Source organism: Hippocampus bargibanti, linkage group LG19, assembly GCF_051943395.1.
Source record: "Hippocampus bargibanti isolate YZ-2025 linkage group LG19, ASM5194339v1, whole genome shotgun sequence".
Classification (NCBI taxonomy): Eukaryota; Metazoa; Chordata; class Actinopteri; order Syngnathiformes; family Syngnathidae; genus Hippocampus; species Hippocampus bargibanti.
Genome location: NC_142752.1, coordinates 8,368,265 through 8,393,074, shown reverse-complemented (window position 1 = coordinate 8,393,074; position 24,810 = coordinate 8,368,265). Strand labels below are relative to the sequence as shown.

General features: G+C 40.2%; 2 protein-coding genes across 4 annotated transcripts; both read left to right on the top strand.

The window, feature by feature from the left end:
* Positions 1–3,351: 3,351 nt before the first annotated feature.
* LOC148883886 (solute carrier family 23 member 1-like) lies at positions 3,352–11,932 on the top strand. Of its 2 annotated transcripts, none has more exons than XM_089021770.1 (12): positions 3,352–3,539; positions 5,169–5,321; positions 5,400–5,557; positions 6,242–6,401; positions 6,466–6,647; positions 6,832–6,883; positions 6,945–7,101; positions 8,669–8,922; positions 9,051–9,215; positions 9,293–9,401; positions 9,535–9,630; positions 9,702–11,932. In XM_089021770.1, the coding sequence occupies exons 1-12, from the start codon at positions 3,429–3,431 to the stop codon at positions 9,899–9,901; spliced, it is 1,797 nt and encodes a 598-aa protein (XP_088877896.1). In that variant the 5' UTR covers positions 3,352–3,428; the 3' UTR covers positions 9,902–11,932. The 2 variants fall into 2 exon arrangements, with proteins under 2 accessions (XP_088877896.1, XP_088877895.1); XM_089021769.1 differs by having other exon boundaries at positions 6,763–6,883; positions 9,702–11,930.
* A 213-nt stretch (positions 11,933–12,145) lies between these two features.
* On the top strand, positions 12,146–24,579 carry gpcpd1 (glycerophosphocholine phosphodiesterase 1). 2 transcript variants are annotated; one of them, XM_089022240.1, is made up of 21 exons: positions 12,146–12,383; positions 13,483–13,548; positions 13,952–14,042; positions 14,138–14,222; positions 15,201–15,276; positions 15,764–15,805; positions 16,440–16,563; positions 16,878–17,130; positions 17,201–17,363; positions 17,435–17,564; positions 18,790–18,844; positions 18,920–19,015; positions 19,255–19,329; positions 19,739–19,778; positions 19,927–19,985; positions 20,052–20,117; positions 20,757–20,893; positions 21,281–21,416; positions 21,491–21,651; positions 22,585–22,634; positions 23,387–23,505. In XM_089022240.1, coding segments are annotated over exons 2-21 (1,890 nt in total). In that variant the 5' UTR covers positions 12,146–12,383; positions 13,483–13,499; the 3' UTR covers positions 23,389–23,505. The 2 variants fall into 2 exon arrangements, with proteins under 2 accessions (XP_088878366.1, XP_088878365.1); XM_089022239.1 differs by lacking the exon at positions 22,585–22,634 and having other exon boundaries at positions 12,148–12,383; positions 23,387–24,579.
* Positions 24,580–24,810: the final 231 nt, after the last annotated feature.

Here is a 24,810-nt window from a genome sequence, read left to right as displayed (position 1 = left end):
CAACTTGTTTTCTTTTTTTTTTCTTTCTTCTCCTGTGGACAAAATAAGACATCTCACAGGTGATGGTTTAAACATTATTAAGAGGAACAGGATAGCTGTCGGCGGGTGGGGGCTTAATGCCGCGAGGCGCCCAGGGGCATGGCAACTATTGGCAATCACACACCCTACAAACTTCATTACCAGACCTTCGTTTTGAGTTCGGTTCCGGGTAGTGATACTCTTCAAACTGGAATAATTGCATGCATTAAGTTAAATGTGTCGTTCTTCACTTTTATTTTTTTATGCATCTTTAAGGACACATTTAGCCTGTAATAATGCAATCAGAGACAATATAAAACTGTTTTTGTTTAGAATATATTTGGGTTTGTTTCCTCATGTGCCTTTATTGTCGTCACCGGGTCTTGTCTTACGAGCCCATTATGGTTTGTTTTGGACTTAGTTTAACCTGTCCGTGTGTGTGGGGGGGCAGGGGGGGATATACGGTTTAAGCACCTGTGGGGCTTGAAATTGGCTATCTCATAAGATTCAAAACAGCTCTCACATTTGCAGTCACCGGTGTACCTACTCAAGTGTCCGGTGATTGTAAACCAACTGTTAGCCTCCCTGTCAATCATTAATTTTGACTTTTCGTCACATAACGCAACGGTACAGTAACGTAATTCATGACATGCAGGCTGACTCTCTTTCAGCACAACAATATCCTCCCCCATGTGAGTTGACCATGCAGGAGAAAGATACATTTTCAGCTAACTGAACAGATACACTATACCGGTATCATTGTAAAAAAGCTATTCAAAAGTTACTTTTTATGATTTATTCTGTCCATTTCATAGATGAAGAAAAAAGGCGTTCTTTGAGGTCAATTATTATGCCCACTAGGTTAGATGACAAATGCGCCTGTGGACATCATCCAAAAGTGAGTAGTTATGTTTTATGGATTTAATTATATGTTTTATTATAATTTTATTTTGCTTTTATGACATGGCATTTAACTTTATAAATGAATGACAAAAGGCGTGACAAAGCCTGATGAATGTGACGAGCGTGTCTGCTGTTATGGTGGCTTTTGAGCGCCTCGTTGTTGCCACGAGTACATGCACATCACGGAGAGTGCCTGGAACAGTCTGGCAATGCGGAACGGGGCTTCAGACGAGCATGTCTGCTTTAGAGTGTCTTATGGGTCACCCGTGGGTCTGATGCTTACATGCTTATTTATAGATTGCTTTGTTTTTGACACTATAAACTGGTATATAAACGCTATCAAAACACATTATTCATCAAGCGACCTCTTACATGTAAACCACACACGTATTCCATCTTGTCCAGACACCTAAGACATCAACGCTGCATCTCACGGGGCTGTTGGGGTGAGCCGATGTCCATGTTTGTTAGAAGACTCATGCATGTCAGTCGTGGGATGGCCTTCAGCAGAATGAAGAGGCGAAGGATAAAAGGGGCATGAGGGGGGTGCTGCAGCCAGCGGCATTCAATCATCCATGCCTGCCACATTCTCATCAACAGTGTGCGCTCATATGTGACGCCCTGTGATGATACTCCCTGGCCTTTTTTATATTACAGAAAAGGGGAATGGGGGGAGGGGGGCAGCAAGAAGCATTACGCTAAATCACATTTTATTATTTGTTATAAAGTACACAGGCCACAGATAGAACACGACGTGCACTGTAATAGTTATTTACCAGAGCCGACTGCTGCAGGATGTTTTTTGTTGTTGTTATTAATGCTTCTGCGTTTATTTTGTGCCGTCAGCTTGATAAACAGCCCCCCGCCAAAAAATCTATACATACAGTGATACCTGGGCTTACAAACGCTTTAGCTCATGAACTTTTCACCTCACGAACATTAAATTCGCAAGCATATAGTCTTGGCTAACGAGCTAGTTTTTGGCGAACGAACCAAACAACACAGCACCACGGTGGCTGGCGGACTAGTTTTCCACACCCACTTTCTTTGAGTGCAGACGTGGTTCTTTTTCCAGTAAAGAACATTTGCTATTATGGGACCGAAAAAGACCCCACCACAGGGTAGTGTTAAGCTGTAGAGGACGCAAAAGAAAATTACGGTCGAGCAGAAGAAAGTCATCGAAAAACATGAACGAGGTGTGCGTTTGTGTGACTTAGCGTCCCACTACCAGTATGCTAAGTCGACCATTGCTGCGTGTGGCTAATGGTGTTTCTGTGTTTTCTAAGCAAGGTTCTCAGGCAATAGAAGAGATTGAAAAACTTCTGTTGATTTGGATTAACGAAAAGCAGCTAGAATGGGACAGTGCGAGTGAGGGTATTATTGCCGAGAAAGCATGGCGACTTCACTCGGATATCATCTAGAGGCAACTACATCAATGACCATCACAAAGCCAAATAAAACGACTTTGTAATATAGTACAGTTTGTTTCTTTAATTACAATCCAATAGCACATTTATTATATGTAAAATATGGTATATTTTGTGTAGTTTTAAGGCCTATTTCATAGAAAATTAATGTTTTATGGGGACCTGGGAACGGATTATTCAAATTTTTAATGGTTTCTTATGGGAAATAAATGTTCGGTAGATGAACTTTTCGCCTTACATACACTTTATGGGAACCAATTAAGTTCGTGAGCTGAGGTATCACTATATAATCTATAAATATGTGAGATAAAGACAAATTGTTCCGAATCTTATTCCACCATTGAGTGCGCTTATTCTTTTATTATGTGGTATTTATGTGGCTGTTCATAATTAACCAATGTCAGCCAACTTAATTTGTGTTCAAAAGTCAATAGCCACTTGCCACCATTTTTGGACCTCTGACTTATACCGCAAAATGCTCTCGTTACTAAGTTACTGCATACATGTTAAGTTTCAGAAATCATAAATCGGGAGATTTTCATACTGTGATGCGTGTTACAAATAATGTGAGTGTTACAAATGTGTAAATTATAAGTAAATAAAACGCAAAAATTCTTTCATTTTTATTTTCCATTCGCTTAGTATAAAAATGTCTAGTTTTTTACATTTTCTTTGGTTTCACCTTACAAATTATTGTGAGTATTGGGGTCAAAATCAAGAGTCTCCCGACCTAATGTTGAGACTTAACATGTATGTTACTGTGTTGCAATGGTAGAATTTTGACAGCCATGCTTTCCATAACAGCCATTCTAAACATTTTTTGGCATAGCAGTTTTTTGTCTCCAAATACAATTATTCACTGTCTTGAACAGTATTCTATGCTCTTTGTTGCCTACACTCGCCACGTGATGCAAATGTGATGACTGAAACTTGGACCTAGAAAAACAAACATTTGAAAGGGATTCAGTCCTTTCAATCATTAGCTGCCAGCAATAACAAACGTCGCTTGCCAACCGTCATGAAACCAACAATGCAACTACAGTTGTAGAGTTCATAGCTACAAACCCAAACCCCATCAAGATGAGCCGCAATGCTAAACCGTCTCCATTTTCCTTTTCTCCTTCCTCTGCTGTCTCAGGATCATTTACACAAGGGGATGAAAGCTCTTCCCAATGCCTGGAGTTTCTTTGGGTAGGCAAATCCAGATTCAGATTCAAATATGATCTAAGTTGTATGTCTTTGGAGTGCACTGCTCAAATTCGCTTTCACGGGAGTGTGCCAGAAGCGAACCTATCAGTAAAAAGTTTTGAGAAATGTTTTTAGGAGAAAAATATAGGAAAGGTACCTGTAAAGTGGATCAAAATCAAATTTGATTGTTTTGTTGAAAAGTTGTATTCAAGGATAGAAAAAGCCATTGAATAGAAATGTAGTTCATATTTTATGTGAATTCCAAGATTTTATTCATGCGTGTGAAACTGAAGTTTGATGTTAACGATGAACGTGCACGCGTGTGTGTGCAAGTGTGCACGAAGCATTTGCACCGCAGGTACAGGGAGTTCATCGGCCAAATGTATGTATTTTCATATACATACTGTGTAAGAGCATTAAGTGAGGTAGAACGAGAAAAAGAGTGAAGTACTTTTTCTTAATAAGCGCTTAGGGGAGGTAAGAAAATGGTGGAGCATAAGTACCATCAAGTCAAAACCTTTTTGGCATGAATAATGAATGCCAAGAAGAATAAAAGCAAACAAAATCACAACACCTTTATACGTGCATGTTTTTGTCAATTAAAGGTCAATTAACAGCTGAAGGCCCTTTACTCTTTCCTCTATTTTGTCACCTTTTTGTTAAATGTGACATTAACAATAAATGTTGTTCACAAAGGTGAAAGGTCAGCAAGTTACAATTCGGTTATTTACGATCGTGTTTGGCCTTAGGTGACAGGTGTCAAATAAATCCTGCCGAACCCTTGATGTTGATGCTCAATGAATTTGTTGACCTTTATTTCGAGGGTTAACCTTGTTGTTTAGAACAATTATATTACTCGATTGGGACCAATGACTGGGCTGAATTTCGAGTACATTTTACTTTGTTATTCTTTGTGTATTTTCAATCAAAATGTCACACTATTGTTCTGTCAAAACGTTTTGAAAAACTAATATTATTTCTTAATTCAGCTAGTTAATTATTACATTTTAGCTTTTAGCTAACAGGTTGGACATAGTAGCTGATATGCATAACTGGTTTGGAAGCGACTTTCACCATTTGTAGTTTAAAAGTTAGTCTGAGCTTGACAGTGTGCCACACAAGTTCTAAAACACCCTCATAGCAGTCCTAACATGCAAAAATGTAAAAAAAATTAACACCAACATCAATTTGTTATTTCTATAGTTTTTTGATACGTGCAAAATAAAGACTCAAAGTGACCGTTCATGTTTTGGTGAACTCCATAAAAACCTACCACGAAAAAGACGGCATATTTTACCGAGAAAACAATGAATCTATGAGGTAATCATTAGCTTCCACAAACAATATGCGAGACAACATTATAATCGGCTGAATTAGCTCATAGATATCACGCACGCATCGTAAAATACTCATCTTACACTTGTTCATTGAATTACTTTTAAATAAATCTAATGTTATGAATAGGCATTGGAAGCCATCTTTCTCTCTTTCCCCGAAACATTAACTGTATAATTATCATGCAATACGTTTTAATGTCAAGCTTAAGGACCTTCTAAAGTATACCTGTTTAAGCCTTAGGGGGGAGGCTTATTGGTTTTTTTATGTCTCTTTTTTGTGCGTTTACACATTTAGATGGAAGAAGACAAAGTACAACCCAGGGCGGCAGAGCCCCTCAAGCCTTTCATCGGTGAAAACAGTGGTGAAGTAGATCGTAACAACAGTATGACAGTTTACAGTGTGACCCAGACTCCGCCCTGGTACTTGCTCATCTTCTTGGCATTTCAGGTGATTTCCATGTGTATCGCAAAAAAATTGGTGTGCAAAGTCCCTGTCCAATTTACCAGGCTTTTTTTGGCTCCACAGCATTACCTGACAGCATTTGGCAGCAACATCGCCATCCCGCTGATCTTGGCGGACAGCCTGTGTTTGCAGCATGACAGTTTGACCCAGAGTCACCTGATCAACACACTTTTCTTTGTTTCGGGGCTGTGCACCATGATGCAGGTCACCTTTGGCATTAGGTGAGAGCATGCTGACATAAGGACTGTAACACATGGATCATGATAAAAATCTGTTGCGTGCCGTGCATATCACCCCTGGGCCTTCAGTAGTGATAGGTCTGAATCAATCCACAGCTGTGAATGTAAAATGTGTGGTGTGATTCTCAGTACTACAAGACCACTTGAGGGTAGCGTTAGCTAGGAACTGAGTTGTGAAGAAAGAAATACAGTAAAGTCTCGTTATATCGATATCGGTTATATCGATAGTACTGCTTATTACGATACTATTTCTATGAACGCAAGGAGAAAATTTACATGCCGCAGAATCGGCTATATCGATATTTTTTCCGACTCCCGAGAATATCGATATAACGAGACTTTACTGCATTGTCATTAAATTATTCAAGGTTTATTATTTATCTTATTTGGCATTTTGGTAGCTTCGGCAGACAGCTCTGACCAACCTTTCTTAATGATGTCGATTTTTTTTTTTGAAAAGTCTGTCTTGAAAATGGCTTTAAGTAAATCTGCAACCAAGTCCATTTCTTCTCCTCCTTCCAAAACCTCAATTAAGCTTATGCAACTCGCTACAGAAACAGTGTGCTAACTCTGGCTGGTATGCTCTTGTCACTCGCGGCTAGTGACACTATGATTGACTAGTGACTAGCCAATCATAGTGTCACCATTGGTTCCTGTTCTTGTTAGGCTTCCCATCCTGCAGGGGGGCACGTTCGCCTTACTCACCCCAGCATTGGCCATGTTGTCCATACCCGAATTCCAGTGTCCCTCTTGGACCAAAAACGCGACCCTAGTGAACACATCCTCGCCCGTCTTCATCGAAGTGTGGCAGACCCGACTGAAAACAGTAAGCCGACTCAAACGTGGTTAGAATTGATGGAATGACATCAGGTTCTATCCTCCCATCCCAGCTCCAGGGCTCCATCATGGTGGCCTCCGTTCTGCAGATCGTAGTGGGATTCTCTGGGCTCATCGGCTTCCTGATGCGCTTCATCGGCCCTCTCACTATCGCGCCCACCATCTCGCTCATCGGTCTGTCCATGTTCGATGCGGCTGGTGCCAGGGCAGGCAGCCACTGGGGGATCTCAGCCATGTGCGTGACTTGAAGTGAAATGTCTCTGTGTGTGTGTTGTGGAGTCCCCAGACCCAAAAGGTTTGCAAACACCACCGGTAAAGCAGTAGCAACGTTTTTTGTCTAAAATGTACAGGACTGCAGTCTTGATCATCCTGTTCTCCCAGTATTTGCGACTCATCCAGATACCCATTCCTGCATACAGCAAGGCCAGAAAGCTGCACACCAAAAAGTTCTACATTTTCCAGATGATGCCTGTAGGTCCTAAAAATTCTCTGTGACGGTTGGCGTGTGATTCTAAAAATTGATGTTGATTAGATTCTACTAGGCATTGCGGTTTCCTGGTTAGTGTGCCATCTGCTCACCATCTACGACGTGCTACCATATGATCCGAACCAATACGGACACCAGGCCCGGACTGACGTGAAGGGGGATGTGGTCACTCAGGCTTCCTGGTTTGTCCTGCCTTATCCGGGTAAGTGTTATGATCCACGCATTGATTTGGTTCAGAAATAGAATAGAATAGACTAGAAATTTTAGGTCCATGCTATGCCTCCCATACCCCTGACCCCAATTGTAGAACCCCTTATCAAGAATGCATCTGAGTAGGCTCTCGGGAGTGGTCCATCGAGGAAAATATTTCTTCAGCCGTTATCTGTACTTCTTTGAAGGCGTCGGACATTTCGCTCCTCATCCAAAGAGCTTCGTCATTGAACTAAAGTTGTGCTGGTAACCCTGGCCCTATATCCCAAATGGACAAAGGTTGCCGTGCCATACCCCTGCTCTGATAGGTCCCTGCTCTAAGTTTGGGGGAGCAGTTGACCACTCCTTGAAGCCAATCTCATTACTTCTATTGTTCTATCCCTGGCTCTGGTTACACTGTCGTCAAATGAATGGTTGCTTGCTTTTAGGTGCAGAGGTGCTGCAGATTAAGGCCCACTAGCATTGTCCCCGCCAAATCTTTTTTTGGGCATTTGGAGTACTGTTGCTATTATGGGACCGAAAAAGATCCCACCGCAGGCTAGTGTTAAGCCGAAGAGGACACAAAAGAAAATTACGGTCGAGCAGAAGAAGATCATCGAGAAATATGAACAAGCTGTGCGTTTGTGTGACTTAGCGTCCTAGTATCAGTATGCTAAGTCGACCATTGTGATGTGTGGCTCAGGGTGTTTCTGTGTTGTCTAAGCAACGGTCTCAGGCAATAGAAGAGGTTGAAAAACGTGTTGATTTGGATTAATGAAAAACAGCTCGCAGGGGACAGTGCTCGCAGGGGACAGTGCGTGAGGGTATTTTATATATATATATATATATATATATATATATATATATATATATATATATATATATATATATATATATATATATATATATATATATATATATATATTATCGCCGAGAAAGCACGTCAACTTCACTATCATCATATCATCAAGAGGCAACTACATCAACGACCATCACAAAGGTAAATAAAACAACTTTATTATACATTACTGTTTATTTCTTTAATTACAGTACAATAGCACACTCATACATAAAATAAGGTATATTTTATGTAGCTTTAAGGCTTATTTAGTATAAAATTATGTTTTATGGGGACCTGGGAACGGATTAGTCTCATTTTTAATGGTTTCTTATTGGAAATAAACATTTGGCAGACGAACTTTTCCCATTACACACACTTTCTGGGAACCAATTAAGAAAACTGAGGGATCACTGTACATTACTTAGTGTTAGATAATGGCCTTAACATATTGTTTTTCATTTGGCGGCCTATCTTTTGGTTGTACTATTTTTTTATCTTAAGGTATTTATAGGTTTGAAATAGGTAGACATTTTGTGTTGCCATAGGACCCTTTGCAATATAAGGTACTGCTACTCCTCTCCTTTTTGTTTCTTCAGGATTTTTGGTTTCTTTCTTCAGTGAACTTTAGTTCTCTGACTCTGTTAATTTTCTGATCGAAACATCCGACATCTTCAAAGAAGTCCCGATAACGGCTGAAGAAACCTTTTCCTCCCTGATCAAAAATCACCTTTTCCCACAGGGCAGTGGGGTACCCCGGCAGTGAACCTGGCAGGCATTATTGGCATGATGGCGGGAATAGTTTGCTCCATGGCCGAGTCTGTGGGCGACTACCATGCGTGCGCCAAGCTCTCAGGGGCGCCGCCTCCGCCCAAGCACGCCATCAATCGGGGAATCGGCATGGAAGGGATTGGCAGCTTGTTGGCGGGGGCCTTTGGCACCGGTAACGGCACCACCTCGTTCAGTGAAAATGTGGCTGCCCTGGGCATCACCAAGGTTTGAAAGGGAACGCTTTATCATTTTAAGTTTTAAGGGTAGCACCTTCAAATTATCTGATTAACAGTGCACTAAAATACATGACTTCATATGAATAAATGATTTCTGATTATGTGTCTGTGGCACAGGTGGGAAGTCGAATGGTAATTCTGCTTAGCGGAGTCGTGATGATACTAATGGGGATCCTGGGTAAAATCGGAGCCATTTTCTCCACCATCCCCAACCCTGTGATTGGAGGAATGTTCCTGATCATGTTTGGGGTCATCACTGCGACCGGAATCTCGAACCTACAGGTGATCCGGAGTGACTATTTCTTTTCCAGAAGTCATAACTTTACAGTTTTTTTTCTTTCTCTCTCTTTTTTTTTAAGTCAACAGATATGAATTCCTCCAGGAACATCTTTGTGTTTGGTTTCTCATTGTTTTCTGGGCTTGTCATTCCCAACTGGATCACCAAGAATCCAAATGTCCTTGTCACGGGTATGAATCTTATTTATCAGTCTGCTGATTTTCAAATGTGTTGGGTTTTGTGGGGAGCCACATTTCCATGGACACATTCATAGTCATTGTGCAAATAAACCTATGAAAATACCTGGATACATTGTTTCCATAGGCTTAAGTGAAGTGGATGCAGTGTTGCAGATCCTTTTTACCACTCAGATGTTTGTCGGGGGTTTCCTGGGGTTCTTCCTGGACAACACAATTCCTGGTAGGTTTAAGGCTAAATTATCCCCAGCTATCTACTCGCAGTTTATACAAAAGAGTTCTTGTGTGATACAGGTACCAAAAGTGAGCGCGGACTGTTCGTCACGGCCGAAGCACACCCGGAAGCTTCTGGCAGCTTAGAAACGGATGAAATTTACAACCTCCCCTTTGGAATCACCGGGTGTCTGTCATCACTGCCGTTGATTCTCAAAATTCCGTTCTGCCCGGGGGGAGAGCAGAAACCTCTCTGCACGTCAGACAAAGACATGTCGTAGAAGGCAAGATGCATCAGGTACCTTTTGGACTCTCATCTTCGGGTTTGCCCAAAATGGACATTACCGTACTGTTTGATTTACTGTGACTTGCTTTTGTAACTTGACTATCCTTGGGGTTCAACAATTATGGATACAAACAACACCTTTACACCTTTCGCATAACATGCCACTCATTTCTACTACTACTTGTACTACTTCTGTATAAACCTGTGTAATGGCATATTGATGAGCGTTCTTCAGCTTTTTTTTTAATGCAACACGATTATGCAGCTGGAAAGTCTCCTTCTCCAACTCACGGCAATAACATTGGACAAGGCGAGTGCACAAAGATGAGCATAAGATGAATTATAGTACGCTCCGGTGCGCATTACTGCCAGCGCGTTCAATGTGCACACTAAAGTAAACAGGAACGGGATGCCTATTTTTTTCCTGGAGCAAGTTTGCGTGTCTCCTGGAAAACATCAAGGCTTACCTAATGCAAACAGCGAAGAAATAGTGAAGATTTTGATTTCTGTTGATTATTGAATTCACACTAAAATGTTTTTTTGTTCCAGTTGTTCTCCTTTTAAATGTGAAATATGGATGCAACCACTTTCTGACTACAAATAAACACCATTGAATCATTTTTAAAATGTATTTAACCCCATCTTGTCAAGGGTCCGGAAGCTTCTCGACAGAACTGGACTCTGCAAACATAAACTCCGATAAAGATGTACACAAATATTTATTTCCAGAAAAATGCAAAGTGCATATCATGACACTAATACAATGTTAACCCACAGAACAATACACAGTATTTATACACATTTAAAATAATGCATGCATAAAAAATATATTCCGGTGGTACTTGTGATTAAAAAACGTTTAATCTTACAAATTAACAAAAATGATATTTCTGAGTGGTGTTTTGTGGATGAAGAGAAAATGAAATTAATAAGACACATATAAATATACATTTACAGTGTCCATCTCAGTCGGACATTTTTACTATGCTTAGAATATCTTGGTTTTTTTATCCTTTCATTCCCTTCGCCCACTCCATCCTCTTTCAAATTGCTGCTGTGGACTGCAAATTTCCCCATTGTGGGACGATTAAAGGTTTTCTGATTCTGATAACTGAAGATGGATGATGCAACAGGATAATCATCCAAAGCACAGATGTAAATCAATAACAGCAGTGCTTCAACGTGAGGAAAATAGGCCTTCTGGATTGCCCTAGTCAAACTCTTGACCTCAACTCGATGGAAATACTGTACCATGACTTCAAGAGAGTGATTTACATCAGCATCCCAAGAACATGGCTGAACTGTAAGAGTAGTGTTGAAGAGGAATGGTCCAGATCTTCTTCTGGCCGTTGTGCAGATCTGATCTGCTACTGGTAGTGTACAGTGTACACTTTTTCTTGCAGCTGTATTTAGAGAACTTTGAGGTCATTTCAAGTTTTTATTTTTTTAACATGACAGCCCAAGTATCTTGTAATTCCATCAAACAACAGTGCAAAACATTTACAAAAATCAGGATCGTGGCAAAAAAGCCGTGCCCTGTGAAATGTAGCAACAACAAAACAAACTACGTACATACTTTCACTTCCGTAATGGATACATACACAAAAGCTATTCCTGATCGTTCGGTTGTTGCATTGATGGCGTTTCATAAAACACATATCTTAGAATGACTTCGTTCAGGTGCACTCTTAGTCTTGATAGCGACTATTTTTGTCAAGTTTAATGCCAGTGAGGAATTACGCAAACTCCCTGCAGTGGAGTCAGTCTTTTGATTGGGAACGAAACTGGTTTACGCACTCCGCGGACGACTATAAAAGCAACACAGTCATCGAGACATGTTTAACCAGTTTAAAAAAAAAACGGAAAAGGAGACCAATAACATGAACGCAGACCTTTCAAATAAAACGCAAGAGTGTGCGGTTTGCGAGAAGAAAACAATTAAAAGACGACTATAAAAGCAACACAGTCATCGAGACATGTTTAACCAGTTTAAAAAAAAAACGGAAAAGGAGACCAATAACATGAACGCAGACCTTTCAAATAAAACGCAAGAGTGTGCGGTTTGCGAGAAGAAAACAATTAAAAGGCCAATATATCGCGATGAAATTAGTCAAAAGATTTTATACCGTTATATGATGAAAATTTGACAATATTAAATAGAAAAGTTACATTTCAACGTGACATATGTTTTATTTTGAAATGAAATCATCTAGATTAGAGCTCTTCTCTAGGCCAATAGGAGATGTCATAGATATCTTTGTTGGGCTAGCTCTGCGGGATCCACCACTTAACGGAATTTGTGTTGATTTTGTTCACAAGAAATGGTATTTGATTTCAGCGTTGTTATTCGGTGTCGGCCAAAAAATGCCTCATGGAAGGCTGAGAGGTTCGTGATCGTTAATGAAGTTCGTTCGCCCTTGTAACTTGACTAATCGGCCTTGGCTCCATCACGAACCGTCCCATCGCTGCCCAAAAAGGTAATTAAAAAAGGAAAACTGTCACATAAGTTGTGTGTGAACCAGAGTATCAAAACAGGTTTACTTTTGTCCTTTTCGGTTATTAAGCTTTCAACTACATTGATGTTCTTTACCTCCCCAACGGTAAGTTCAGGTCATGTTTCGTTGTTTATTACAAAAATGCGCACCAAATCCAGCAGACATTTAAACAGCTTCTTCCCCCAAGCCATTAACTCTTTGAACTCTTTCAACAGTAGCCAAAATGGAACTGTATAGTGCCACTTAGCAGTTTTTTTGACAACGATACTAGTGCAGCGTGTTCTACCGGAAACAAATTCCTTGTGTGTTCTACATACTTGGCAATAAAGATGATTCTGATTCTGATTCTGAAAAAACGAGGTTTAAATCGCTGCAAAAGTAACTGCACAACGCTTCAAAGTATTTTCAGCATATTCAGAGATAGATAGAGAGATAGATGGATGGAACCATGTAATTGTTTATATTAGTTAATGTAAGATCATAGCATTGTTGTCGTCGTAAAGGACTTTGAAGTTATGTTCGTGAAGATATTAATGAAAAAGATGCACATTTCACGGTGACATATTCCTCAATCTCCACTGCATCTTTATCTTTATTTAGTTCATAACATTGCTTGTTCTGGAGCCACATGGGGTCTTTTTGTGTCGGTCCCAAGCCTAGATAAATACAGAGGGTTGTGTCAGGAAGGGGATCAGACGTAAAAGCTTGGACAAAAAAAAAAAAAAAACACGCGATTCAAACCACTGAAGATGGACACTGTTTTGCTGTGGCGACCCCTGAAGGGAAAACCCAAAAGAAAAGAAGATTCGGGATTTGGATCATATGCATTTCAACATTTAATAATAATAATACATTTCATTTCTAAGCGCCTTTCAAAACTCGTTTTACTAAGTTCATCCAGTCTACTTGATATCTAATTTAAAACAGATTCTTTACTTACAGTGTATTATAGGTGTTCAAATACCTTGCCTTGCAAAACTCTCGAGGACACTGTGCAGTCACAAGTTATTACATCACATGCAGTTATTTGAGTGACAGGTGTACACACAATATTTTCCGTCCTCTCTTTTGCATGTGCCAGTGGATACTTTATCAGCAATGGAGGTCTCTCAGGTGACCCTCAGTGTCATAGGAGAAACGCGTCCAGGTTTGTTAACACGGCCGTCACAACACAAAAATACAGTACAGTAGTAATATAAGAAAACCGGATTCGCAAAATCACCGAATGGCATTCCGTTTACATTCCTGCAATTATATCATTTCGTTGGGTACATACTGTACCTTGCCTTTATCTCTCTAAAAGACATGTCTATGGCTCATATTGAAATGCTTACTACATTAGTTTCTGATGTAAACTGCACAAACAGCCAGATTTTTTTTCTCCCAACAAACCTCTGTTGAAATCTTTACATCATGTTGCTGCTTGCTGTCAAATCAACTGGCTAACATTCAAAATATTTTAACAAATCCAATGAGTTACTGTTCAGTGTCCTCGAATCTCTTACTGTGATATTTTTTGTTTACAATTTCTACTCCTCAATTATCCTTAGGCGAGGTGATTGCCTTGGTTGGGAGCTGTGAATCCCTAGGCATCTGGAACTACCTAAAAGCAGTGGTCTTGAATGCCCTGAACGATGAGGGGTTTGTGATAACTTGGTTTTGCAATTCCACAAAGGCTCCAAACATTGTTTTTTCCCCTCCCATTCTGACTGTAATGTCCACCTTCGTTTCACCAGAAATACATGGACGACAACGGTCGCCATTCCCAAGGGAGTTGAGGTCAAGTACCGCTTCTTCAAGGGATTCTTTTTTGAGGCAAAAGTGAGTCATTTTATATTAACACATGGATGCCATAAGTCAACTATCTTCTAATAGTGAATTTAAACGTACAATGACTTTTTACCCATAGAACAGGAATATGTTGGCAGTGTTTTGTGTGAAGTGACTCCCCCCAATTAAATTAATAATTTTAAGGCTTAAGATGACACATGATTGTGTTATGAACATTCAGTTGGGAGAAGTCACTTCACATAAATCACAGCCAATATATCAATTTCTTGACTTTGCCTTCAGACTCAACATATCCATTTCTTGACTTAAAGCAAAGTCTCTCTTTTTTAAATAAAAATTACCATTAGCGAACCCCGTTCTCCAAGTGTTTGTCATGTTGAAACAATAAAATAGCAAACAGCATTCTCCACTGATTCGTGGAATGGGTGGATCATGATTCATCAAAATGGTTTTACATTCGTTTTCGTCATGCAGTGCATGATAGAATGAGGCTTCATCTGCAATCCTTTAAATGCATTATTTCCACTTTGCTCAGTGACGGGAGCGAAAACAATTAATAGTTTCACTAGTGCTTCTTCTAAAATGGAATAACCTGGGCCTCCATTTGTTGCTTGCCTGGAGCAATGACTTTGTGCCAACATAACTAATCATACATTTTTTTAAATCTTGTGACATGTCCGAGTGGATTGTCTTCTGGCGCAACCAGGAATACTATCCCCCCCCCTCATTGCATAACTCTCTGGATCCTTCTCTTATTGACCTTCACCTTCATTTGAATATCTATGAATAATCATCTAATCTAGTTGTTGTTGCAGACATGACTGACTAAAGGTGGTTCAAAATTTAGCTGCATGTGCAAACTTGACTGCCATAAATGACACGATAAGTGAATGCCGTATTTCATCATATGCACACATGTATTAAGTTCGCAAAATCTGTTTGTGTATTTATGAAGATTATATTTTAGAAACCTGTGAAAAAAAATCGAAACCAACATTTTACTTGCAGAGGACGGGCGATCCCTGTGGGGTGATAGTCAATGTATGGGAGAGCCATCATCATCCCCGCGCCATGAGCCCCACAGGTATTACAACAAGTGCACAACGTGCTTGACTTGTGAAAAGCTTGTTCATAAACTCCTTGAACATCTTAAAAAAATACAATAAAATCAACACTGCAGATTATTTCAGCATAAATTGGTTGTTGAAAGCAATGACCTGGGATACTTCTGGAACGAGCTTTGCACACAAGTAAACACGACAGTAGTTGCTTGGGGTAACAAACACATTACTGTTTGTTCTCATAAACCAAGTTGATTCTAGATCAGCCGACAGCATAAACACCTTTGTCACCCCACCCTTTATTCCTGTTACACGATGATTCGTGGGAACAAATTCGTTTTTTGCCATTTCTGGTGTTAGTAGTGGAAAGGCATCATTCAAAGCATGTTCTTTAATGGTTGCCAAGTAAAGCAACACTATCATGCATTGTTGTTAATAAGTAACTATTCACAGGAGTTTTTTTTACTTATTTTCTCTTGCTTTCTCTCATGTTGTTTTTCATCATTACAGCATCTCACGTGAATGTCAGCTGTGGACTGTTTGGATTTCACAGTAAGTCTATTGGACCAAATGAACAAACAAACAAAAAAACATACAGTAAAGTCTCGTTATATCGATATCGGATATATCGATAGTCCCGGTTATATCGATACTATTTCTATGCACGCACGGAGAAAATTACATGCAAACAGGGTCGGATATATCGATAGTCCCGGTTATATCGATATTTTTTCGGACTCCCTTGAATATCGATATAACGAGACTTTACTGTATTTCAAAATAGGACTGAATCAGCTGCTTGAATAAAAACAACAAACAAAAAAAGCTGTTTATATTGTCATGTCAAATCAAAATCATTTTGGGATTTATTTGCTTCAAAACTGAAAAAAATGTCATGTGGGGATTGGCAAAAATACAAAATCATATTTCCCTCATTTATATATATTTTTTCCACAATATTAGTGTGCTCTTTATTTGTCGTGAGCAAAAGTAGACTTAGCTTTTGATTCAGGGCAAAGTTTAACGCTCTGATTGTTGTGAATAGCGTTTTTGGAGCTAGAACAGACCTGAAATTAAGTATGAATGATGTCCTTCGTCATTTTAAAAAAACGACAGGGAAACTCATTATCAGCAATTATAGCAGACAATGTCACATGCTTATTTTCTGTTTCCTCTTTCACTTTAGATGGAGTCTCGTGTGTTGACATCGGCTGGCTCACCTGCCAAACGGAAATTCGCCTGCGTTTGCACTATTCCAAGATGTCTCCGGTGTCCATCACCAAGAAGAAATTCAAGAAGTCACGGTTCAGGTTGGTCAAAACACGTCACAACAACACGCCTTCTTGGAACAATAGCTCAAAGCGGTAACACGAGTTGACTAAAACAAAAGGAGGTCAAGTGCGAATCGTGCATGTGTAATAAAATCAGCCTGTGTGTTGCCATTTTGTTTTCTTTTAAAGGCCCCAAAACCTCACATGGACATTTTTATCTACTTTTTTTTGTGTTGTTTGATAATTTCGGTCATCTGGCATAAATGCATTTTATATAGTGCCCGTGTGTTGGCTTTGATTTAAAATGTTTTTTGAAAACCATACCAATTGTTAACATAGTTGATTCTCTTCAGGATCAAACTGACACTGGAGGGTGTTGAGGAGGAGGACGAAGAGTGCGATGAGGAGGGCGAGGACACACGCAACATGTCGTCCCCGCCCAAGGTGCCCACCACCCTGGAAATCAGCATGATCAGCCCAAAATGCTACAAGTCCCGCCACTCGCAGCCCGAGTGCGGCTACGCCCTGGAACCTTCACAGTGGACCGAGTACAGCATCCACAGCATGGACCCCGACAACCTTGAACTCACCTTTGAGTTCTTTGAGGCAAGAAGACATGCCCGAGATGGGATGATGGTAACTTTGAAAGCCTTTTTTCTAACAGTGAGATTTGCAGGAGGATATGAGCGAGCACGTAGTCCAGGGCGACGTTCACCCGGGTCATGTAGGCACCGCCTGCCTCCTTTCTTCTACCTTCCTGGAGAGCGGCAGGGACCACGGTCTGGTAACGCTGCCAATCATGGGGCGCAATTCCAGGCAGACCATCGGCAAAGTGCGAGGTAAGGACGCCCGTAAAATGGAAGGATGAGATGACAGTGAGTAAGAAGCCTAACCGTTTATTGTGTTGTAGTGGACTACCTGGTGATCAGGCCTGTCCCGGGCTTGCAGTGTGATATGAGTGTCACCTTCAGCAAGTACTGGAAGAAAGGAAGGTCCTTGAACGTGGGTCATCGGGGAGCCGGAAGCAGCCGAGCTGCTAAGTAAGTACAGTCCAGTCAACAGGGCTGCACCCTTATGGCATTGACGCATTTTGAAAGCCACTGCCGCAACTTTGGAACTCCTCTGCGCCATCACCGACGCAAGTCTATTAGCGCATATTGCTACATGATCTGCACCACATATAACATCGTACTTCTGTTAAAATAGCTGAAGTAACAAATTTAATTAAACAGCATTTGAAAGCTGTTCGTTTTCCTTCCGAGGTTTTAACTTTCGTCGTCTGCCATCTTGCCTGACCGACATCTCGTCATAGTCGCCTTGTATTTGTTTCGGTGCCTTCCAAAGTCGTGGTTGAGGATATTTCGGGTTTCTCCGTGATCCGCCCAAAGCTGCCGAAAGGGCTAATCGAATATTTATTTACCCATGGTGCATTGCATTATTTACATCAAACATGGCGCATAGAGCTTTAGAACATAAGAAAAACTCTGAAAATACTTTAAGAACAGGCAGCAAACTAACTTGTTTTTTTAGAAACAATCGAATACGTCTGCGGACGGTAGTGACAATTTGTTGCAGCAAACTGCTGTTAATGATTCGAATTTAGTGGATAATGGGAATGATTTCAGAGCTGTTGATGCACATTGGAGAGCAAAGCAAATAAAGCTAAGAAGACACTAGTACGATAGTAAGAAATATTGTACCAAGTTTGTTCTCTTTGTTTTCTCTGTAATACTGTCAAATATCAAAATAGCACAGGATTGGTTGTGCAGCAACTAAAGAAAATAGAAAATGTTTATCTTACTTATGAATAAATTATTTTACTTGCATCAAAGTTGTTGATATATTTGAACATTTGATTTTAGTCAATTGTTGTTTTTTCATTTGCACTTTAGAAATATCATGCTTCAATGAATGCATTTTGGTTTATTTCAATCAGTTTTGTACACTTAGGCAATCGGCAGTTGAATAGGTCCAATCATTTTTAGAATTTGGCCCCCTTTTCAGACACCAGGGGACAACTGGCCCCCTTTTTTAATTTCCCAGTTGCATCTCTGAGTCAATATGCTGGTTTTTGCTATTTAAGAAAATTCTTGGTCTCTTCACACTTACGTGCCTCATCCAATGGTTGTGAATCACTGTGCTAATCACAATCACACTGTTGTGTCTTGTTTGAGCTTTTAATAAACTCTGCAACAGATACTTTTAGCACTATAACCCTCTGTTGTTGCATGCCCAGTATCTCCAAATGCACTGTTATGTTTTCAGGCATCACAAAGTGCGAGAGAACACCATCGCCTCATTTAAGAGCGCTGCCAAGCACGTATGTTTCTTTGGATAGCAACAAAAGCAGCATTACCATTTGTTAAAACCGGTGCAACTTTGTTTGAACGTGCAGGGAGCCGCCTACGTGGAGTTCGACGTCCACCTCTCCAAAGACGCCGTGCCTATCGTGTACCATGACCTCACGTGCTGCATCTCCACCAAGAAAAAGGTTGCAGCTTTGATTTGAGGTTATACTGTAAAGTACAATCACAGTATTAGCGTGACGACATAACATTTCATAAACAAATAAGGGCAGCTATTTCTATGTACAAACAGTCTTGGCCATGCTTCACACTGTAATACATTGACATAGTGATTTTGCACAATGTCACATGGAATGCTAGAAGCCTGTCCAATGGGAAAACAATCACTTTTCTTGACTTGGATGTCGCGTGCCTTTTTTTCCAGAAAAATGACCAGACACTGGAGCTTATTGAAGTGCCTGTAAAAGATCTGACATTTGATCAGCTGCAGCTTCTGAAGGTAAATTGCACAACCCACACAGCCGAATGAAGCTTTTGTATTTTTTTACAATTATATTATTTGGCACACGGTTTAACCCTCATTATGTTACGGGTCAATTTTACCTGTTTTCATGTTTGTGTTGACTAAAGCACTGGATATGCTTTTTCCTTTCTTCAAAACAGTATAACATGTATAGGCTCTCTTTTCAAGTACAGTATGTTTATAACATCTCAGAAACAGTTGTTGCTAATGTCACCTCTTATTTCACTGTTTTATGTGGATTTTTACATACAGGTAAAAATGACCCACAACATAATAAATGTGATTTTTTTTAACATAATATGAGGGTTAACTTTTGAGTATTACTGCACATTTTTAAGATCTCACGTTGTCCAGTTAAGTACGTGTGTTTGTCTTGTTTACTCAGCTGGCTCACGTCACTGCCATGAAGGGAAGCAATCTCAAAGGTCAGTTTATTTTCTTCAAAACCTCATTCAGATACTTTTCTTTTCCTTTCGGCTTTTCCCTTCAGGGGTCGCTGATTCAGATACAACGTAAAAAACAGACCACAGGTGACCCAACCGTGTTTTTTTTTTTTTTTTTTTTTTTTTTCAGAGGTGATGGAGGACGATGATGAAATTGACGAGCATCAGCCCTTCCCATCGCTCCCGCAGGTAAGTCAAGTATCATTCTGTTGATTTCTCAATTGATTGAAATATTTCCTCATCCCCCCTACGTAGCTCTTCCAAGCTCTCCCAGAACACGTGGGCTTCAACATTGAGCTCAAATGGATCTGTCAAATGAAGGTAACACATCTCAAACAGAACGTGACAACTCCTATATTTTCCGGAGTATAAGGCGCACCACCAATGATTGGTGTATTTTTAAACTTTTTCCACATATACACTGGACTATAAGGCGCACCTTCAATGAATGAAAAAGGTTTTCGAAGTATAACATAAATATGTAAAAGTTTTCCAAATATAAGGAACTCCACATTATAAGGTGCTACAGTAGAGGGTGGTGTTATGGAGTTGTGACTCCGAGACTTGTTGCAGCGCAATATTACTTCACATATGTAGCTGGCTAGCTGTATATCTTTCTAGTTGGCTGGCTAGCTGTCTAGCTAGCTATCTGTTTGCTATGTATTAGCTAGAAAGCTAGTTCTCTAACTATTTGAGTTACTTTCAGGTTGAGTGAACGCTGGCGCGTGTGGCTGCCGGTGCTCACCCACAGAAAAACTTATCCTGTGACTGTAAAGTGACCTTGAGAGTTTTGAAAGGCGCTTATAAATGAAATTTATTATTATTATTATAAGACACACTTGCGTATAAGGTGCAGGATCATTTTTGGAAGAAAACTAAGGCTTTTGGGTGCGCCTTATACACCGGAAAATACAGTTAATCTATGGAAATATGTCAAGTACTCAACATTTGTCCTGACAGGACGGATCATGGGAAGGCAACATGACATCCTACTTCAATATGAACATGTTCATAGACATCATTTTGTCCTGCGTTTTTCGCGAGGGAGGCAAGCGGCGCATCATCTTCTCTTGCTTCGACCCCGATATCTGCTCCATGTAAGATCGCCATCCACCATAAACTGTAGTGACATCAACATGTTGAATCAAACTAAGACTCAAACATTACTAAACTACTACCACAGCTAAGTTTACCTGCTCAATGTTACTGGCTTGAGTTAGCCAACATTCAAATAATGTAATCAATACTGTACTATTCAACATAGTCTTGACTGAATAACCGCTAAATGTCTGTTCGAAAATAATACAATACATATTGATTTATATAGCCCTTTTACAACAGCTAAAGCTGTGACAAAGCACTTAAAATGGACAACTATCAGATACAGGAAATACGGCAGTCACAAAGATAGTAGAAAGCACCACTAATCAGTAATAGAATAATATTACATCATATCCATATTTATTCCTGTGTTCATCCCTCAGGGTGCGTCGCAAGCAGAACAAGTACCCCATTCTTTTCCTGACGCAGGGCATCTCTGAACAGTATCCAGAGCTGATGGACATCCGCTGCCAGACCACCCAGATCGCCATGAGCTTCGCTCAAAGCGAGGGCATCCTAGTATGAGACCGCCCACCCTCCGTTACGTATTAAATTGGACAGTTTTTGGACATTGGGGTTACATTTATCAACAGGGTATCAGCGCTCACACTGAGGAGCTGCTGGTGAACATGAGCCTCATCAAGGAGGTGCAGGACAAAGGCCTGGTGGTGTTCAGCTGGGGCGATGACAATAATGAGCACGAGAATAGGAAGAAACTGAGGGAGCATGGCATTGATGGACTCATCTATGACAGGTAAGATATCCTTCTATCCCTCTTTTTTTCCTCATCGTAATACTTCTCATTATGGTCGTAAGTTAGCTGGAGCCTAACTGAACAATGGTGAGTGAAGCCAGGTACACAAATAATCACTCTTAGTGCAGTGCCCGATCATACAGGGTGACCCAAAAAGATGCGTACCCATGAAAATTTCAATTGCGGCTTTGATTAAAAACCTATTTATTATAAATTACAACCACACATTATTCAGGTTATGGAAGACCATTCACCAGAGTTTCAGCTATTTCTGTCAATTTTTAGTCAATTCATGGCCTTCCCAAGATGTGTTCCAAATGTCCACCATTTCATTGCAAGCAAACCTGTACTCGTCTGACAAAATGTGTCAATCACTTTTACACCTCGTTCAGGAGGGTGACCCAAAAAGATGCGTCCTCCTGAATTCCTCATTGCCGCAATGTTTTCTTCCAAAAGAGGAGTGTGTAAAAGTGATTGCAACTTTGTCAGACGTGTACAGGTTTGTTTGTTTGTTTGTTTGTTTGTTTGGGTCACCCTGTATTTGAGCATAGTGATAAAGTGACCACATTGTCAATTGGGTTATTACCATCAACGGTAACAGGAACACTTAATCATAATTTCCCATTTTGCAAATAAGGGACATCCATTGCCGTACCAGTTGATTGTATTATAATTCTGGAGCGGGTCACAAAGTTCCCTGGTGTTGAAAAGCTGCAAGGTCAGCAGGTTGTATTTGTTATTTCTTGTGCCTCCTCACAAGTTTGTTGCTGCAAACACGTTTTGTCCACATCTTCAAGGCTCGTCACATCAGACAAGAAAATAATCAGCCATGGATGACCTTATCATCTGCTGCTCCTTCCCACATTACAATTCATTGTGCATTGCGACATGTTCCTCAGGCACTTGTGTTTGCTCTTCTTTTTTCACTCCCAGAATTACGGATACCTCACTGCCAAATTCGGAGTCGAGTCCGTCAGATTGCTGTTAAGTCTCACTTGTGTTTTAGTGCTTGGATGCTCATAAGCTTTCAATGTTGCAAAGCAGTTGTATCGTTATGCACGTCTTTATTATTAACCCGGAGTAGTGCTTTGGGATTGTACCATAGACGAAAGGGTTGGCCTACTGCCCTGACATCTCATTATATTTTGTCTTATGAATCCTGGAATGTTGCGCTCCGCGGGAGGTTTCCTTGAAACGTGACTGGTCGTCTTTTGCATGAGGCACTTGGTGTATTGGAGGTGTCACTCACTAGAACAGCCAAGGCCCACAAAATACCACACTCTTAAACAAAGCCAAGTTTTGATAGTTACTCTGGAATCTTGTCAAACATTCTGACTTGCATGGGGATCCTATGTGTATTTTTAGTACCAAGGTTTGACACAACACTCGGTTTAGTCACTGCAGCATGTGATCCTCTGGGGAGTTAAAATTATAGTCTTTAAAGGAATTACAGCTTCACTTTACATAGAAAGCTTACATACTCACCAGCCTTCTGCTTCTGCCTCACCATTTGGGATACTGAGCTGTGACCTCAGAGCAATTCATGCATCAACCATTTAGACCAAATGCAGGTTTGTACTGAACAAAAATGGCTGCATGAATGTTTTTTTCCTTTGCCTCATGTCCCATTTTTGTATATTAGGTGTAAAATCTCTTTCTTAATGTAAGTCACCAAAATGAGAGGATGTTGCTGACGCTGTTGATCGAAAGCAAACTCCCCATCTGTTTCTTCAAGGATCTGCGAGGAACAAGTAGATCAGCCCAACATCTTCCAGGTGGAAGAGCAACACTCCCTGCGAGAGGTCATCACAGACGAGACCCTTAAGAGTCCCGGCTGCTCCTGCTACTCCATACCGTGCTCCACAGCGCCATGTGTCGCTAGCAAGGAGCGGGCCTGCAGTGGCGGTACCGAGTCAGACTCAGGCCTCAGCTCCTCGTAACCCCGTCCAGTTTTCACGAAAGGGATTTTGTGTTCTGATTTTGCATCTCACAAGTATCTGCTTTTGCGCAGAAAATGGCCACTGTGAATTTCAAATTGTATCGATCACTCGCATTTAAGGCAATGCAATGCGCTGCATTCAGCACTGCAACATTATGCAGTGCACTGATCCACTATTCATCACAGGAGTTACATACCAAATTTACCTGTGGCTAAAATAGACTTTTTAACACACTTTTTAATACTTACAAACATAAATTATGGAGAAAATCAATTGAGTAATCAAACAAAAACTTTTTTAAAGGTTTGGTTTGTTATATAAGACCTAATATACCCATTTTTAATGCTTGAACCATATTGTTTATACGCACACAATCAGGAAAAAATCAGCAATACAGCAGGACCACGATAATCCAACTGCAATATAACAGTGGATTAATGTCGCTCTCATTGTACAAAAAGTATGTCCCACTTTTTGCCATTTCTCTTTAAAGCAGTTAGGATGAGAAACTTGTTCAAATAAGAGATTCAAACTTATTTATAGTCTTTGCTTTGTTAGTTGTTTTCTCGATTAGTGGCCTTTTTGTGAAATTGGAAATGATTGTAACGTGGCGTGTACACATGCAACATATTACTCTTTAAACTTGATGCAAGTTGACTTTGTTGATCATATTGGTTCAATCTTTCTTTTCTCCCCCTTACACTTGGGTCATGTCAACTATCATTTGGGTGGCTTTCGGCGGAGGACTGTTTTTACCTTCTGTTACATTGTTTCTCGTATACTATACCAATTATTAAATATACTTTATCACCTGGTGGAATATGTCTTGCAATGTTATGTATACATTTTCATGCTGAGTGTTTGGAACAGAATGAACAATAATCTTTGCTCCAAAGAATTAAGATGAACTTGTTTTTATTTCAATGTGTGTTGAGCCATACGACCCTTGATGATGTGCACGAATAAGGAATAAACTACTCTGAAGAAAGTGTGTACAAAATATTGTGTATATTGGAACCTAAGGTGCGTATGTACGTAATGCGTTTTTGCTTCGAGTAAAAGCCAAAAGTCCACCGCCATCTGTTAGTCAGAATTGTTACCTACGTTATAATACATTTAATTTATACGTTATTCACTTTTAAAAATGTTATTTATGGTCTTACTCGGCAAATTATAAATACAGTATAGTGTATAATTTTTAACCTGACAACGAAAAACT

What these genes read in the sequence shown, in the direction of transcription:
- LOC148883886 (XM_089021769.1), top strand. Translation starts at nt 3,429, where the DNA reads ATGAGCCGCAATGCTAAACCGTCTCCATTTTCCTTTTCTCCTTCCTCT. An exon ending in CACTGGGGGATCTCAGCCAT is followed by an intron (nt 6,648 to 6,762) that starts GTGCGTGACTTG and finishes TAAAATGTACAG; the next exon opens with GACTGCAGTCTTGATCATCC. An exon ending in CCTGGACAACACAATTCCTG is followed by an intron (nt 9,631 to 9,701) that starts GTAGGTTTAAGG and finishes TGTGTGATACAG; the next exon opens with GTACCAAAAGTGAGCGCGGA.
- gpcpd1 (XM_089022239.1), top strand. Translation starts at nt 13,500, where the DNA reads ATGGAGGTCTCTCAGGTGACCCTCAGTGTCATAGGAGAAACGCGTCCA. An exon ending in GACCCCGATATCTGCTCCAT is followed by an intron (nt 20,894 to 21,280) that starts GTAAGATCGCCA and finishes TTCATCCCTCAG; the next exon opens with GGTGCGTCGCAAGCAGAACA. An exon ending in GATGGACTCATCTATGACAG is followed by an intron (nt 21,652 to 23,386) that starts GTAAGATATCCT and finishes TGTTTCTTCAAG; the next exon opens with GATCTGCGAGGAACAAGTAG.